Source organism: Camelus dromedarius, chromosome X (assembly GCF_036321535.1).
Source record: "Camelus dromedarius isolate mCamDro1 chromosome X, mCamDro1.pat, whole genome shotgun sequence".
Classification (NCBI taxonomy): Eukaryota; Metazoa; Chordata; class Mammalia; order Artiodactyla; family Camelidae; genus Camelus; species Camelus dromedarius.
Genome location: NC_087472.1, coordinates 78,599,511 through 78,617,970, shown reverse-complemented (window position 1 = coordinate 78,617,970; position 18,460 = coordinate 78,599,511). Strand labels below are relative to the sequence as shown.

At 38.8% G+C, this 18,460-nt stretch overlaps 1 protein-coding gene across 4 annotated transcripts in view; it reads left to right on the top strand.

The window, feature by feature from the left end:
- Window positions 1–18,460, top strand: part of JADE3 (jade family PHD finger 3) — a 138,389-nt gene that overhangs the window by 116,675 nt on the left and 3,254 nt on the right. For 2 of the 4 annotated variants that reach the window (XM_031445340.2, XM_031445339.2), the window contains exon 11: window positions 2,818–5,883. The exons of 1 other annotated variant lie outside the window; for it this stretch is intronic. In XM_031445340.2, coding sequence (XP_031301200.1) covers window positions 2,818–3,728 — 911 coding nt within the window. In that variant the 3' untranslated portion in view covers window positions 3,729–5,883. Of the gene's footprint in view, window positions 1–2,817; window positions 5,884–12,343; window positions 12,515–18,460 lie in introns of those variants that run through there. One more of the 4 variants, XM_031445343.2, reaches the window with a different exon arrangement.

The following is an 18,460-nucleotide window of genomic DNA, read 5'->3' as shown; positions in this document are numbered from 1 at the left end:
TTTGGCCTTAGGAGACAGATCCAAAAAAAATTGCTATTATTTATTGCAAAGAATGTTCTGCCTGTTTTCTTCTAGGAATTTTATGATTTTAGGTCTTACATTTAGGTCTTTAATCCATTTTGAGTTTATTTTTGTATATGGTGTGAGGAAGTGCTCATTGTTTTACATGTAGCTGTCCAGTTTTCCCAACAACCACCTGTTGAAGAGACTGTCCTTTCTCCATTGTATAGTCTTGCCTCCTTTGTTGTAGATTAACTGACTATAGGTGCATGGGTTTATTTCTGGGCTCTCTGTTCTGTTCCATTGATCTGTGTGTCTGTTTTTGTGCCAGTACCATGCTGTTTTGATTACTGTAGCTCTGTAGTATAATCTGAAGTCTGGGAGCATGATACTTCCAGCTTTGCTCTTTTTATTCAAGGTTGCTTTGACAATTCAGGGCCTTTTGTGATTCCACATGAATTTTAGGATTATTTGTTCTAGTTCTGTGAAACCTGTAATGGATATTTTGATATGAATTGCATTGTCTATAGATTTCTTTGGGTAGTATGTCCATTTTAACAATATTAATTATTTGAATCTAAGAGCATGGGATATCTTTCTGCTTCTTTATGTCATCTTCAGTTTCCTTCAGCAGTGTTTTATAGTTTTCAGAGTATAGGTCTTTCAACAACTTGGTTGTTTATTCCTAATTATTTTATTCCTTTTGATGTGATTTTAAGCAGGATTTTTTTTTACTTTATCTTTCTGATAGTTCATTATTAGTGTATAGAAAAGCAGCCGATTTCTGTATATTAATCTTGTATCCTGCAACTTTGCTGAATTTTTTTTATTCTAGTAGTGTTTGGGTGGAGAGTTTAGGGTTTTCTATGTAAAGTATCATGTCATCTGCAAACAGTGACCACTTTATCTCTTCCCTTCCAGTTTGGATGCTTTTTTCTTGTGTGGTTGCTGTGGCTAGGACTTCCAGTACTATGTTAAATAGAAGTGGCAAGAGTAGGTAGGCATCCTTGTCTTGTTCCTGAATTAGAGAAAAGGCTTTCAACTTTCACTGTTGAATATAATGTTGGCTATGGGTTTGTCATAAATGGTCTTCATTGTTGAGATATATTCCCTCTGTACCAACTTTGATGAGAGTGTTTATCATGAATGGATGTTGAATTTTGTCAAATGCTTTTTTTTACATTTATAGAGATGTTCATGTGGTTTTTATCCTTTTGTTAACATGGTGTGTCACATTGATTGATTTGCAGATACTGAGCCATTCTTGTGTTTCTGGAATAAATCCAACTTGATCATGATGTATGTTCCTTTTTATATATGGTTGGATTTGGCTTGCAAATATTTTGTTAAGGACTTTTGCATCTGTATTCATCAAAGATATTGGCATCTAGTTTTCCTTTTTGGTCATATCTTTGATTTTGGTATCAGGGTAATGGTGGCCTCGTAGAACGAATTTGGGGGTGTTCCATCCTCTTTAGATGTTTGGAACAGTTCGAGAAGGATAGGTATTAGTTCTTCTTTATATGTTTGATAGATTTCCGTTGTGAAACTGTCCGGTCCTGGACTTTGTTTGATGGGAGCTTTTTCATTATAAATTCAATTTTACTACTAGTCTGTTCAAATTGTTTCTTCTTGATTCAGTCTTGGCTTTGCTAGAAATTTGTCCAGTTCTTCTCAGTTGTGTCCAGTTTGTTGGCCTATAATTGTTCATAGTATTATCTTACAGGGGTTTGGCGGGGGGGGTTGTATGTTGGTTGTAATTTCTCCTCTTTCCTTTATTATTTTGTTTATTTGGGTCCTCTCTCTTTTCTTCTGAGTCTGGCCAGAGGTTTGTCAATTTTGTTTACTCTTCCAAAAAAAAAAAAACAGCACTTGGTTTTATTGATTTTTTAATTGCTTTTTTAATCTCTATTTATTTATTTCCTCTCTGATCTTTATTATTTCTTTCCTTCTGCTGACTTTAGGTTTTTTCATTCTTCTTTTGCTAATTCTTTTAGGTGGTAGGTTAGGTTGTTTATCTGAGATTTTTCCTGTTTTTTCAAAAAGGCCTTTATTGCTATGAATTCCCTCTTAGGACTGATTTTGCTGGGTCCCATAGATTTTTTGTGGTTGTGTTTTCATTGTCATTTGTCTCAAGGTATTTTTTAATTTCCTCTCTGATTTCATCGACACGTTGGTTATTTAGTAGCATGTTGTTTAGTCTCCATGTGTTTGTTCTCTTCTCATTTTTCTTTCTGTAGTTGATTTCTAGTTTATACCATTGTGGTCGGAAAAAAATGCTTGGTATAATTTCTGTCCTCTTAAATTTGTTAAGACTTGTGGCTCAGCATGTGATCCGTCCTAGAGAACGTTCAGTGTGCACTTGGAAAGAATGTGAATTCTGCTGGTTTTGGATATAGTACCCTGTAGATACCAATTAAGTCCAACTAGTCTATTGTGTCATTTAAGACCATTGTTGCCTATTGATTTTCTGTCTGGATGATCCCCAGGCCAAGTCCAATTATGTCAGTGAGGTTAAAGCCCCTACTATCATTGTATTATTGTCAGTTTCTCCCTTTCTGTCAGTATTTGCTTTATGTATTTAGATGTTCCTGTATTAGGTACATATATATTAATAAGTATAATAGCCTCCTTTGTATTGCTCCCTTCAGCATTATAGAATGCCTTTCTTTGTCTTTTGTTATAGCCATTGTTTTAAAGTCTATTTTGTCTGGTTATGAGTATCACTACCCTCACTTTCTTATATTTCTGTTTGCATGAAAACATACACCATTATTTAAATCAGTTGTTAAAATGAATCTTTCTTTTTGATCTCAGGACTTCCTTTGACAAGTGCACTAGAAAACTCATTGTTTTACCCACCGCCACGAATTACCTTAAAGTTAAAAATGCCCAGATCAGCCCCGGAAGACTGCAGAAACAGCTCCTCAGAGCCCGATCACGGACCCCTCTCTCCTGACGGCAGCTCCCCAGTTCGCAATATGAGGAGCATGCAGGTGGCTCAGGAATCACTAGAAATGAGGATGAAACCGTATCCAAGGCACCCGCTAGAGAGCAAGAATAACTGTTTTCTGGCCAGTCTTGGCCATTCTAGAAGTGAAGCAAAGGCTCCCAGTCCTGCTTGGAGAACTCCATCTCCGGAGTTCTGTCATGGGCAGTCGCTGGGAAAGCCTCTGGTCCTTCAGGCTGCCCTGCATGGACAGTCTTCCATTGGGAATGGGAAAAGTCAGCCTAACTCCAAGTTCGCCAAATCCAATGGCCTGGAGGGCAGCTGGTCTGGGGATGTCACCCAAAAAGACAGTTCAAGTGAGATGTTCTGTGACCAGGAGTCGATGCTCAGCTCCCACTTGAGTAGTCAGAGCAGCTTTAGAAAATCTACCATGGAACACTTCAGCAGGTCCTTTAAAGAGGCCACCAACAGGTGGGCGAGGACCACAGAGGACCTCCAGTGCTGTGTGAAGCCAACCAAGAATATTAACCCCAAGGAGCAGCTCTGGGGTAGGCAGCTTGCCAGGCGGTCTGCAGGGAGAGCTCCGTATCAGGAAAATGATGGCTATTGCCCAGATTTGGAGCTGAGTGATTCAGAAGCAGAAAGTGATGGGAATAAAGAGAAAGTCAGGGTAAAGAGAGAGAGCTCAGACAGGGAAAATCCTCCCCATGACTCCAGACGGGATTGCCATGGTAAAAGCAAGACATACCCGCTTTCGCACAGTTCAATGCATAGGTGATCAGAAACTTCCAAGAAAAGCTCCATCTTTGCCTTTGCCTCATATATTGGGGAAACCCATACACCAAAAGGATTCTAGTATATGTTAGAAGGAATTGTAGTGAGAAGGATGAAATTTTTCCACAGTAAATTGGCTTACAGTTTTTGAACCGGTTTCAAGTCTAGTTTTCAAAGCACACTCATAGAAATTGCATATTATCCAAAACAGTTCTTTTTTAGCCAGAGGCTAGTGAAAACAGCTGGGCCGAAGAGTATTTCCTTAGTAAATACTTTGGAGCAGCTTTCCAGTTATCTTAACACATTGATACACATACGTATGAAGAGTCCTTGCATTGTTAATAGATTTGCAAGAGAACATGATTATCAGACACTAAAAACTACTTACGTTTTGAAGCTGCAGCATGTGACTCCCAGAGCTCATGTCTGTAGGAAGTTTCTGACTCCACTGGTTCCTGGACCTCTTTCAGGAGAGACCAGGGACCAACATCTCAGATGTTGTCAAACTCACTACCCTCTTCCTGTGCTCTGCACAAGGTTGAGTTCCTTTCACAGTATCTTAACTTACCAAGTCAATACTCCTAATGCTTCTAAATGTCCAGTGCCTGTTCCTAGACCTGCTTGTTGGGGACGCACTTGTAACTATTTCACCCAGCTAACAAGCGTAAAAGGCTAACTTGTGGATAGTGTTTACAAAAGTACTACTTCCAAGGAAAATGCTCTGATTCTCTCAGCTTAGGCATTTGCAAAGGATCCCAGAGCCTTTCCCAAAGTGAGAACATTTCTGGAGGATTTCTATCAGGTCAGGGTTTTTGTGTTATTGTTTTCAAATGAGTTTGACTTAAATAAGTTTGGCTGACAGTTTTTGTATACCTGCTTTAATGTTTATAAAATTTTTATTGAGGTATAATTAAAATATAGTAAAATGCACAGAGGTTAAGTATTCTACCTGCTTTAATTTTGAAACAGATTTTTATTGTCAAACAGAATTTGAAAGCATGTGTTTAACACATGGATATAATTTAGCTTTGTACCAACTTTGAATCCAATTTCCCAAACAAAAAGGCTGGAGCCGTTTTTCAGAAGTTGCTCATACCCTGTTCCCAAACTATCAGCCTTGATTCACTTCTGGGAGGAAGAGAATAATTACATTCGTGGGGGATAAAACATATCTGCTTCCCATTTAAAGAAGAGGAAAGTTACAGTTTTTGAAATGTGAAGCTGACTACAATTCTCTGCTCTCTTTTCTTCTTAGCCTTAAATTAATATTCTCTTTCTTCTAGTTTGGGAACACGTAGTGAGAGTTTTCAGACAAAAGAGGCCATTTTAGACTTTGGAAGTTGCTTACTGCTGAAACAGCCCAGCTGTGGCAAAGGCAGGGGCCCCTCTTCCCTCCATCAATATGGGAAACTCAGCAGCTTTTCTCTCGCCTGCTTTTGTTCTCGTAAAGCCTCGTTAATGGGTTCCTTTGCTTTTGTTTTTGCCTCCTTTTCTGGAAACACCTGTATTTTTCCTCTCCTTTGGCTACAACTTCAAAATGTTTCTTTTGTGCCTGTGTATGTGTGTGAAAATGCCATAGCATGTGTGGTAGGTGTCCTGTACCTTGTTTGAATGGGAAAAAAGCTATGAATTATCCAAATGAGGAAGAGAATTTCTTCTGTTTATGCACTGGGTTTCTGTGCTTTTTTTTGCATTCTCCTGGGGTAGATATTAATTTGACACCTTCACAGTAATAAAGTTGTAATGGAGCTGTGTTATAAACTCCTTCTGTTAGAGGCCAGTGCAGCAGCCTTTCATGCCTTTCAATTCTGAGTGAGTGGGAAGAAAAGCAAACATTGAAAAAGTGCTTCAGCCAAATTCCATATGTAATGCCATTGGGAGAGTATTGACTAAAATAATTTCAGTCAGGGAAATATAGTTGTAATATTTTTACAGGATTTTCCTAAGTAAATGAAGGAGCCTTCAGTTGTATAAATTTCACTTGCCCCAAAATGTATTTGCTACATTTTGCTGTTGTTTGAAGTATTACCTCTTAACCTTCTTTGTTAATTTTTTTTTCATTTTGTCTTATATAGTCCAGTTTTCCAAGATAAACTCGGTCTTTTTTCAAATGTCACCTTTTTACCGATACTTTTTCATTAAATTATGAAAACTGCTAACTACTGTCAGTGTGGTAATTTTTTATTTTGGCATATGGCTTTTTAAAAATCTTAGGTATGTTCCTTTTATATTTAAAAAAATCTTATTCATTAAAGAAAACAGAGGGTAAAGGTAAAGGAAGGAGGAATTGAATGTTTAAAAGCACAAATTCATGATTCATGTCAATACCAGGTACCAAAGAGAACTCTGGGGAATTGGATTCTACCCAGAAATCTTGATTTCATGTGGCTAATAAGACAAAACCTTAGAATCAGCATAAAAAACCTCAGGGAAATGGATCCTATCTAAAGCCACAAAGTTCAGAAGGCTTAGAGCAGGCCTCACTTAAAATGTACATTCTTTACAATAATTATTCTATTTGGAGTCATGTATGTTAACGTTACAGGGGTTATGTAGTGTCATTGGGATTTGAGAGCATTAAAAACATTTTCATTATATTTGAGAAACTTGCTAAAGATCATTGGGTAAATCAACAGTGAAGATAGCTAAAAGATAAGGTTGTCCCTCCCCCCCTTCTTCCCTTCCCCTGCCTCCTCTCCCCCCTGCATTCCCCTCCCTCCTCTCTCTCCTTCCTAGATAACTGTTTTGATTCGGTGAGCTGTTAGGTGAAGTGTTGGAGAACTAAAACTACAAACACACCCTGTTACAACCACCAAAAGCTTGGGGTTTATGCTAATGTCCATAATCCAAATAAGAGATGAACCTTTGTTTCTGTGTTGAGGAAAGTTTTAAATTCATAGAATAAATTAGAGGACGCACAGTCCTGGGACTTTTTTCCTCCAGGACTTCACAGTCCTTAGCATACTTGCTGACTCTTAAGAATGGAGGAAAAGTACATGATAGGATTAAAACCTTATTTACCACTGAATAACTTTCATGTGATATTTTCCAAAAAAAAGTATCTAATATATAACAAATGTTTATTAGATTTTTACAACCTTAATTCAGCTATTCTCAAGTTTTATGGAAAGCAGCAATTGTGCATTGATTTTTTAAAAAATAACGTTTAGTTAATAAATAAAGGCCTACCCTGAGGCCGTCATTCCTACACAGGGAGCTCTTTAATACTCAGCTCATCACTGTTGAAGGAGGCTTCTGTGAATTCAGTTAATTTTACTTCATGGATTGGAACAAATTGTATGACCTGAAGCCTTGAGGATAATTTGTCCTTGAAATGAGCTGGGATGGAGGTGAGGCCAAGCCCCAGCCCAGTGCCCCCTGCCTTGTCCAGAAACTGATGAGTTCTTCCTAATGCTCCTTAAATACATTAGTCATCTTGATAAAACGCTCAGAGCATCCATCATTTCTCATCATGTTAAGGTGGGTTTGGATATGAGAATTCCAGCCTTAAAGCCCCAAGCTTTACATTTCCTTCTCCTTACCTGACTACTCTTAACACCCCACCTTCTCCATTTTATTTATTTTAACTGAATGTCCGGTTATAAACAAGCTGGAAAGATGGAATTGGGCTGATTAAGCTGTACTCATTACGGCAAGTTATCTGAATTTGGAAACGATTTGCAGAATCGCCTTTTGGTCAACATTGCTTTCTAAAGTATTGCCATGATGTAATGAAAGCTGGTTCCATGAATCACACATAAAAATGGGTCTCATTATTTTATAGTCATTTTTCACATGGTGAAAAAACTTCCTGCTAAGAATTGCTTACATTTTGAAATTTCTAATCTCATTGAATTAATCGCCTCGGCCTCAAAAAAGAAAGACCCTTAAAGTTGGGCAGTTAGTTACCATTTTAGATCTTTCAGCTACTTAGGGGGGAAAAGTTACACACTTGAGCCTGCTTCAGATAATCCTTGCGTGTGCACCAGGGTTCTGGTAACAGACTTCTTTTCATCCTAACTTTTTCTCTTCTACCTTCCAAGACAGGATCTCTGCTTAATTCTGCCCCGCTCCCTCCTCCAGCTCTGCAGAAAGGTGGCCATAGGCGTGAATCCAATGCTGGTGTTCACGAGGCTATTGTTGGCTGTTACGCAGTACTGTGGCCGCTCATCGGTCTTTTCAGTCAGATTTTCCCACAGGGATAACCATGAACAAGATCAAACGGGGCTTTCTGCATCTTTGGGGCAGAATTTGTGCCAGTGTCCTTGTCCCCTAGTCCTCAAAGATGGACCGAGAACTACATTGGCAAAGACCAGGCTAAAGGTCAGTTTCAAGACAGCTACTTAGGTCTCTTAGGGAAGCCAGCGAAGACCAAAACCTTTGGTAGGACAGGCCAGGAAACTTGTTCAGGACCAGTCAAGCCTTCAAATCAGTAAGAATGGCAATACGTATTGAGCCCTTGTTCTGCATCAGGCCCTTTGTTAAATAAGCCTTTTATGTGAACTATTTTATACTCACATCTCATGACAATCATATGAAGATACTATTCCATTGGACACATGTGAAAACTGAGGCCGAGTGGTTAAGACGGTCATTCAAGGCTCCACAGCTACTATGCAGCAGGATTAGGACTAGAACCTGTGCGGTTGCCTCTACAGCTCATACTCTTGGTCACTTTGCCTGATGCCCCAAGGCCCTTCTCTAAGTGTTTCTACTCAGCTTCTCCCTGAAGAAAGCCACCTGAGTTAGGGTTTAATCATATGAGTTCTGTACCACTTGCCATCCTGGGACAGTTGACTGGGCCAGAAGTAGTCATCTGATAGGAAGGCAAGCAGTTTAGAGGCTCACATCCAAAGAGCAAGATAATCTACACAAATCTGAACTGGATGAGCCTCACAGTGGACCTAGGACCTGGTGAACTTGCCTTCTCCATAGCTGGTCTAACCTGTAACTGAGTGTAGTTGGCTGAATAACCGAGTTCCCCGCCCCAAAGATGTCCCCATTCTAATCGTTGGAACCTATGAATATGTTAATAATATTCATAATATGTTGCCTTGCATGACAAAAGGGACTTTGCAGACGTGACTAAGTTTAAGGACCTGAGATGGAGAGGGTAGCCTTGGGTATCCAGGTGAGCCCAATCAAGATAATCACAACGGTGCTTAGAAGAGGGAGGCAGGGGGATCAGCATCAGTAGTAGGAGATGTGATAATGGAAGCAAGAGGTTGGAGTGATGCTAAGAAGGGCCATGAGCCAAGGAGTGCAGATGACCTCTAGAAACTGAAGAAGGCAAAGAAATGAATTCTCCCCTAAAGTCTCCAGAAGGAACCCAGCCCTGCCTACACCATGATTGTAGACTTCCGACTTCCAAAACTATAGGAGAATAAATTTGTATTGTTTTAAGCCACTAAATTTGTGGTAATTTGTTACAGCAGAAATAGGAAACTAATACACTAGGCATCAAGCCAGTGTTCCTTATCCTTTCGGTGGAGCATTCCTCCTTCCCAAAGGGACCACCTGGGCTGTGTCTGACCACTCTAGGCTGGTCCTGTGCTTTCTCTCTTAGTTGAAATACTTTCTGGAAATAGAAAATAAATACTTTTTCAATCAATAAAGATCCTTCCCTGCAGAAATTCATTTTCTATTTCCTGCCTCCCACACTTTTTCCAAGCTAGCCTTTGGTACTTCTCAGGTAGCCATAGGTAATCCTCCATGGGTCTGCTTGGTCCACTGTGGCTGGACCTAGCACTGCCTAAGGAATTTCCATAGGTTTGGATGTCCCTGTTGCCTGAAAAACTGTCCTGCAGAAGTGGAAATAATTCACTGAATGTTGCTGGTGCGGGGAGGTGGGGGGGGGGTGATAGAAGACAGGTGGGGCTCATCATGAGAAATAATGCTCTAATTATCAGAGCCTTCTACAAGGAAGTGGGTAGCTTGCAGAATTAAAGAATTCTTAAAAATCCCAGGTACCTGAGCAGAGCTTGGAGATTAAAGAATGCAACTCTATGCTGCCTATAAGAAACACACTTTTAAATATATAGGCACAAATAAGTTAAAAGTAAGAGGATGGGGAAAAAATACCATGCTAACACTAACCTAAAGAAAGCTGAATGGCTAGTATCACACGAGGGCAAGTTCATCAGGAGGACATAAAAATCCCAAATGTTTATGCACCTAATAACATAACTTCAAAATACATTAAGGAAAAACTGGTAGAACTGCAAGAAGAAATGGACAATCCTGTGATTATAGTTTATATATATATATATATATATAGTTAATAGAACAAGTACACAGAAAATCAGGAAGGATATAGAAGATTTGAACAAAACTGTCAACCACCTAGATTTAATTGGCATTTACCGCTCCACCCAACAGCGGAATACATCTTTTTCAAATGCAAATGGAACATTTGTCAAAATAGACCATATTCTGGGCCATTAAACAAGTCTTAATACATTTAAAAGGATTCAAAAAGTATGTTCTCTGGCCACAGTGGAATGAACTTAGAAATCAACAACAGAAACATCTCTGGAAAATCCAACTATTGGAAACTAAACACACTTCTAAATAACACATGATCCAAGAGGAACTCAAAAAGGAAATTAGAAAATATTTTGAACTGAATGAAAAAGAAAACCTATTATTTGTGAGATGCTGCTAAAGCAGTGCCTCGGGGAAATTCTATAGGACCAGATGCCTTTATTAGAAAAGAAGGGTTTCAAATCAGTGACCTCACCTTCCACCTTAAGAAATTCTAAAAAGAAAAAGGAAATGAAATCCAAAGTAGAGGAAAGGAAATAATAAAGATCAGGGCTGAAATCAGTGAAAGAGAAAAACAACAGGAAAAAAATCATTGAAACCAAAAGCTGGGTCTTTGAGAAGACAAAAGCAATAAACCTCTAGTGAAACAGATCAGAAGAAAAGAGAAAAAGGCAAAGTACCAATATTAGAAATGAGACAATGATACTGCTACGGATTCTACAGATTTTAAAAGGAATATTATGAACAACCTTCTGCCAGTAAATTCAAAAAAAGGCAAAATGGATGCATTCTCTAAAAGACACAAACTACTAAAGCACGCTCAAGAAGAAATAGATAACCTGAAAAGCTCTTTATTATTAAATACATTGAATTTACATTAAAAACTTTCTTCTGAGGAAAATTGCAGGCCCAAATGACTCCGCTGGTAAATTCAAACAATTAAGGAACAAATATCAATTCTACACAACTCTTCCCAAAAATTGAACAATAGAAAATAGTTCTCAACTCATTCTATGAGGCCAGCATTAACCTAATACCAAAACCAGACAAAGACATAAGAAAACTACAGATTGATAGCCTTCATTAAAGTAGATGCAAAAGCTCTTAAAACTTTAGCCAACTGAATTCTAACAATATATCAAAAGGATAATACATCATGACTACCTTAGGCCACTTGGGCTACTATAACAAAAAACTATAGACTGGGTGACTTAAACAGCAGGAATTTATTTCTCACAGTCTGGAAGCTGGAAAGTTGAAGATCAAGTTGCCCTCAGATTCCATTTCTGATGAGGGCCCACTTCCTAGCTTGTAGACAATTACCTTCTCACTGTGTGGTCCCATGGCGTTTCCTTGATGCATACTCATGGGAAGGGAGAGAGGGTGAAGGGAGATCTCTTCCTCATATAAGGGAACTAATTCCATCATGAGGTTCCAACCCTCATGGCCTAATCTAAACCTAATTATCTCCCAAAGGCCTCACCTCCAAATACCAAAACATTGTGGCCTAGGGCTTAGCATCCTATGAATCTGGGGCCCACAAACCTTTCAGTCCATAGCGACAATCAAGTGAAATTTACCCCGGAAATGCAAGATTGTTTTAACATTTAAACAATAATCAGTATCATTCGTCATATCTCAAAGGTATATGAAAAGCATGTGACAAACTCCAGTATTCATTCCTGATAATAATGCTTAGCAAACTAAGACTAGAAGGGAACTTCCTGAACCTGATAAAGGACATTGATGACAAACCGACAATTAACATCATGTTTAATGGTGAAAGATTTAGTGTTTCTCCTCTAAGATCAGGAATAAGACAGGAATATCTGGACTCACTACTTCTCTTCAGCACTATACTGGAATTTCTAGTTAGTGCAATAAGACAAGAAAAAGAAATGAAAGGCATCCTGATTAGAAAGGAAGAAGTGTTACTTTTTTTTATTCTCAGGTGGCATGATTATCTATGTAGAAAATCAAACGGAATTGACAAAAAAGCTACCAGAACCAATTAATAAGTGACTCTGGCAAGGCTGCAGGATAAAAGGTCAACTTACAAAAATCTATTATATTTATATACTAACAAGGAACAATCAGAAGTTGAAATTTTAAAAATAATACCATTTATGGTAGCACCAAAAATGTGAAATTCTCTCTTTTTAATGTGGGGATAATTCCATTTTATTTTTTTAAATTGGAAAGTGGTTTCAAAAATCATTTGTAAGTATGTTTATTCCCCCAGGCATCACATTTGATCACAGTTTTTACATTAATAATAACAATTGTTTTGTTTTGTTTTGTTTTGTTTGTTTTGTTTTGTTGTTTAAAATGTGAAATCTATACATCTGACAAAAGATGTGAAAGACCTGGACTTTGACATCTATGAAACATCACTGAGAGAAATAGCAGAAGACAAATAAATGGAGAGATACCCCATGTTCGTGGATGAGAAGACTTAATATAATTAAGATTTCAATTATCCCCAAATTGGTCTATAGATTCAACACAATCCCAATCAAAATCACACCCGGGTTTTTTTTTGGGGGGGGGGGGAGGTGGTTTCAGGTGAATGGATAAACTGATTTTAAAATTCACATGGAAGTGCAAAGGACCTAGGATAAGCAGAACTACTACAAAAGGTATGAAGTTAGACACTACCTTATTTCAAGACTACAGTAAAGCTTATAAAGCTACAGTAATCAAAACAATGTATTGGTGTAAAGATATATAGCTCAGTGGAACTGAATGAATTCAGAAGGAGACTCATATATGAATGGGCAACTGATTTTCAACACAGGTGCACGGCAATTTACGTGAAAAGAGTGTCTTCAGTAATCCCCAAAAAGTGTGCTGAACCAACTGGATATCCATATGTAAAAAATAAAACAACTTCTATCAATATCTCACGCCATATATAAAATTAATTTTAAAATGGATCAAAGACCTAAATCTAAAGCCTAAAACTAGAAAGCTTCTAGACAAAAACAAAAAAGAAAGCCTTTAGGACCTTGGTTAGGCAAAGATTTCTTAGACATGATACCAAAAGCACTTTCTTAAAAGAACATATTGACATATTGGACTTCATCAAAATTAAAACTACTCTTTGAAAGACACTGTTCCAAGGATGAAAAAAGTCACAGACTGGGAGAAAAGATTTACAAATCATTTATCTGATAAAGGACTGGTATCCAGAATGTGTCAAGAATCCTCACAACTTAATAACAAGAAAATAACCTAATTTAAGAATGAGCAAAGACTCTCCACAGGCACTTTAGTGAAGACAATGAATGGGCAAATGCTCACATGAAAGGATGCTCAGCCCCATTAATCATTAGGGAAGTGCAAATTAAAATCACAGTGAGATACCACTACACACCTATTAGAATGGCTAAAACCTAGAAGACTCACCATACCACGTGAAGTGCAACACTCATACGTGGGTGGTTGGAGTGTAAAATGACGCAGCCACTTTGGACAACAATTTGGAAGCTTTTTACAAAGTTAAACATACACCTACCATGAGATCCAGTCATTCTACTTCCAATATTTACTTGAGAGATATGAAAGCAAATGTTCATATAAAGATCGGCACACAAATGTTCGCAGTAGCTTTGTTTGTGATTGCTGAACCTGGAAACAGCTCAAGTGTCCATCAGCGCTTGAATGGATAAACAAGTCGTGGTATTTACACACAGCGAAATACCTCTCAGTAATAAAATGTAATGAACTACACACAGCAAGATAGGTGAATCTCAGAATCATTATGCTGAAAAAAAGGAACCAGACAAAACAGAATAAGTAGTGTATAATTCCATGTGCAGAAAAATCTAGAAAATGAAAACGAATCTAGAGTAACAGTGGATCAGCTGTTGCCTGGGAGTTAGGAGCACGGAGGGGCAGGACGGAGAGATAATAAAGGGGCAAGAGGAAACTTTTGGGAGTGGTGGGTATATTCATTATCTTGATGGTGATGGTTTCAGGCATGTGTGTGTGTGTCAAAACGAACCTAATTATACTCTTTATATATGTCAGTTTATTGTATGTCTCTTATACATCAATAAAGCTATTAAAACAAACCTTTAAAAGACTGCTTTCAATTATGTTTCTGTGTCCCCTAAGAACTTTGTTTCATTGGCCTGGAGTCAGAAGGTTTTATTCAGCTTCTGATGGGTAACAGTTGGCCTTCAACCAGGCTCTGGAGACAAAAGATTGCACAAGCACCATCCTTACTGCCCATGGAAGTTCCCATGGGATTTCTTCTGAATCTGAAAATACAGCTTTTCTAAACACCTGCTTCCTTCATCCTTTCCTACTATCATGTTCTCTACCTGGCATAATTTCTCTAGAGTCTATTTGAAATGACCATGGCAGAGGGAAGAACCCTCACGAAGAGACTTTTTGTCTAAAAGAGAAAAAAACAAATTAACGTAGGAGACTGTGTTAGCTGCATTTCTGTATTTTAAGTATTAGTCAATGGTAGCTTTAAAATTATTTAGATTGGCAAAATTGTCTGCGACCTGAGTTATTGTCTAATCCAGCTGTAATCTCAATATATATCTATTTCTCTCTCTCTTTCTATTTCTTGTGTTTGTCAAAACAGGGTTTCTGTAGCAATACCTTCTTCCTTCTCCTTTAAAAAGCAACAGAATTAGCTTCATATTGGTCTGAAGCTGGGTCCCTCTAAGTTTTTTTTTGTCCCTCTCCCTCTTTTTACCTCCTTAAGAAACTTTTAAAGATTAGCTGATCAAACAACACTCAGTTGTTACATGTGCACTTTTCTTCTAGTCCAGATAAGCTATCAAAAATGTCTAAAAGAAGAAAAGAAAATTTTGTCAAATAATGTTTCTTTTTGCAGACACTGAAAAGTGTATTTACATAATAGCTATGTTATTATGAGAAAAGAAAAGATGAAGTATTTCTGATATGACTGAGAGTCTAAAAATTAGTTTACCGTTTAAAAATTATGTCAGCATGATAGTTTGGTCTGTACAAAACCAGGGTTAAATTATTTAAACTTTCTAAATTTCCTACACTGGTTTTATGAGTTAAGTAAGTTACCATTGTTTCCATAACTTCACAAAAAATATATATATATACGAATAATGAAATGGAATGGTAATAACAGATGGCTTTTTAAAGATTTTAATTGTATGAAATTCTTAAATTGCTACAAATCACAAAGATTTAACATCTCACCTAAAATTGAAATCTCCAGATCCTAACTAACTTCCAGGCCTTTGATAAATGATTAGGTTAATTAATAGATAGTCTTTGAATATCTGGACAGTTTCTAAGTGAGAAACAGATACAAAACACTGGTCACTGAACTTAATTTTTTGAATTCTTGTCTCCTAGAATGGCACTGTCCTTATTATCCGTAAATTCAGGAGAAGCGCAGAGACCTAATGGAATTCTAAAACCAAAATTTTTAAACCTCTCAGAAACCCCTTGAATGTCTGTGGCCTAAAGCACTGCCCTTGATAGCGGCAAGACCTGGCCCCTCTAGGAGCCACAAGTTACCTCCTTCTGAGTTAATAAAGGGTTACCCACCCCCACCATGGATTTAGAAAGTCCTTCCAGCCCCAGACTCTACCGTATTACAAGCTGATATCACTAATAACCACAGGGAACTCATACAATACCTCCAGCTTTATCACCAGCGAGTACGAGCTGCATTTTTCAAAAGATCCACCTGAGCAGCCTCTGCCTGATCTCAAACCTGAAGGCTTGGTTTCTTGAAAAGGCATCAGAGAAAAACTGCCCTTGAGCCTCAATGGAAAAGACCTTATCAGGTACTGTTAGCAACTGACACGGCCATAAAACGCCAAGCTACTGATCCTGAAGTTCCTGGTTCCCGACTTAAAAGATGTACATCACTTTATCCTGATGACTACAGGATGGTCATTCCATTGGGACACTTTAAACAGGATTCTTCGGAATCCTCCAGAAACCGCTGACTGCAGAAGTGGACAGGTTCTGCCCCAGGTTAATTTTCTGATTCTACAGTGGCCTTTTTCCATCCTTTCACCACTCATCTTGCCTATTTTTGTACTCCCCAGGAACCAACTCTAAGGCTTCTCCACATGTTCTCCCTTATCTTCATCCTGTGACTTTTGACCCTTTATGATCTTCTGCCACTTGAGAAAAAAGTAAAACATTCTGATGGGTTTTTCTCAGACCCTAGCTACTACTCTGAATTTAACTAATTTGCTGACAAAAATTTAATCATTGTTCTTTTAAACACTTGAGAAGCTCCATTTCCTTTTATAGGCCCCTTGTGGTTCTTGAGTTTCCCTCACATCATTAATCGCAAACTTTGGTCGTATAAAAATTGACCTCACATCAACAAAATGCTTCTGCTGAGGCCATTCCAGCCCTGTCAGCAACACCCAGCCCGTAAGGAATGAGAACTAATACTGGGGCTATGCCTAGTTACAGCCACTGGTTCTCTTCAGAGACCCTCTTTTTGGGAACTATTTACCTCCGCTCGTGTTATTTGCCCATTTCAAGGGACATATAATTAGCTCATGCAAAATGATACTTACACTCCCAGTAGCATCTGTGCTCCATGAGGGTACCATTTCTTATGTGGACATCAGATTTACATCCACCAGCCACCCACTAGCTTATCCAGTATCTTGGGGGTAATTGTTAGAGACTTTCAGGTATTTAAAACTACCTCTTTTTCAGTGGATCATGTTTTCATGAAAAGAAGAGGCAAGCACACCCGAATCTGGATAACTCCCTGGAAAGATAATTGATTCTTCATGCAGTCTGTGTGAGCTGAGTTCCCACAGTGATGAAAAGGTGGTCCCAAACCTGTCTCTGACCCTAGCAAATGTCATAAATGACACAATTTCTACTCCAGAAGACCTTCCCCCCCCCAAAAAAAAAAACTGCCTAAATTCATTAGGCAGGTTGTCACGAGCAATCTCATACCCCTTGATGTCCCTGGCTAGCCGTGGGGGTGGGGATGGGGGCAGGGTTATGCTTTAGCAAACACCTCTTGCTACACTTACATAAATACTACAGGTCAAGTGGAACAATTTCTGATGAGGCTAAAAGAAAAAAGGCAGCTGAATCTCTACAAGAGACCAGTTGGACTCTGGACCATGTTTCCATGCGGTGGGTTTGGTCATCTGGGCCTCTGTGTCCAGGGTCTATAACAAGGATAAATCATCATCTTGTTTCCCAGAAACAAGTGGTACTTTTGGCCAATGTATCCTGTCCAGAGTCTTAAATGCCACTGCATAGCCCTTGTCACATCAGAGGATTCAACACCTCATCCTGCAACAAAAGGAGGAAGAGACACTTGCCCGAGTCCTACTGCAGGCAACTGTCTCTGAGACACCTCCAGCTCACAAAATCTCAGCAATGGTGATGATGAAAATATAGAGATTCATGTCCTGTGGCCTGACCTCATCTGACCCTGGACAAAAGGGGGAAGTGAGAAAGAAATGCAGCCTCTGACATCCAGGAGCTGGCCCGACCCTCACAGTAAGGCCTTGGTGCTCTCCTGTTGAACATGAACATGTTCACAGACACCAACATCAGACTAGGTCACTCTGTGACTTTGATGGACTAAGACCAAAAAAAAAAAAAAAAAAGGCAGATGAACATTGTCCAAATCCCCAAAATGACTAAACATCACCCTCTCCTAGCTCATATGAATGGGTGCTGCTTCTTTGTCAGTAACTCCCTTCTTGCCTTCTAAATGAGAATTAAGATACCCGGAGGGAGGTTATAGCTCAGTCCCCAGTACCTCCATTAAAAAAAAAGAACTAAGATACCCAATCATAGAATATTACCCCACTTCCTGACAGCCTCCAATTCTTGGACTCTCCCCCAAATCACCTAATACAAGGCCAAATTCTGTAGTAGACTCTAACACCTTCTTATTGAGACATCCCATGGTTCCGCCATGCTGTGTTCTCCCTCATTGCAAGGAATCAATGAAGCCATATTTTTGCAATTGGATGAACAAATGAATGAATGAAGGGATTTATATCATAATAAAAGATCCAGGACTTACCCTCTGATGTGGCAGGAGAGACAGGCAAACCAACGGTTCTCAGCGTGATGAGTATCATAATAAAACATAAAGACAGGATGCTGTAAAAGTGACAGTTCAGAGCCAGGGGCATCAGTGAAGGCTTCCTGGTGGAGGGGACAATAGAGTGAATCTTAGATAGGAGTTAGCCCAGTATAGAGGTAGAGGTTGGATTGGTGGGAAGAGAAAAGTGTTGTAGTCAGAGGAAGTAGCAAGTTCAAAAGCAAGGAGCAGAGAGAGTATATAGCTAGACCATGACTAAGGTCAAGAAGGGATGACCAGCAAGTATGCAAGGCCCTAAATGCCTTTAGGTCCACTGAAGCATGGTATGATTAGGTGGTATTTTATAAAAATTCAATAACCACATACTGTGATCAAAGTTAACAAGTCGACGTCGTTTACCTGTTGATGTTAAGAAGGAT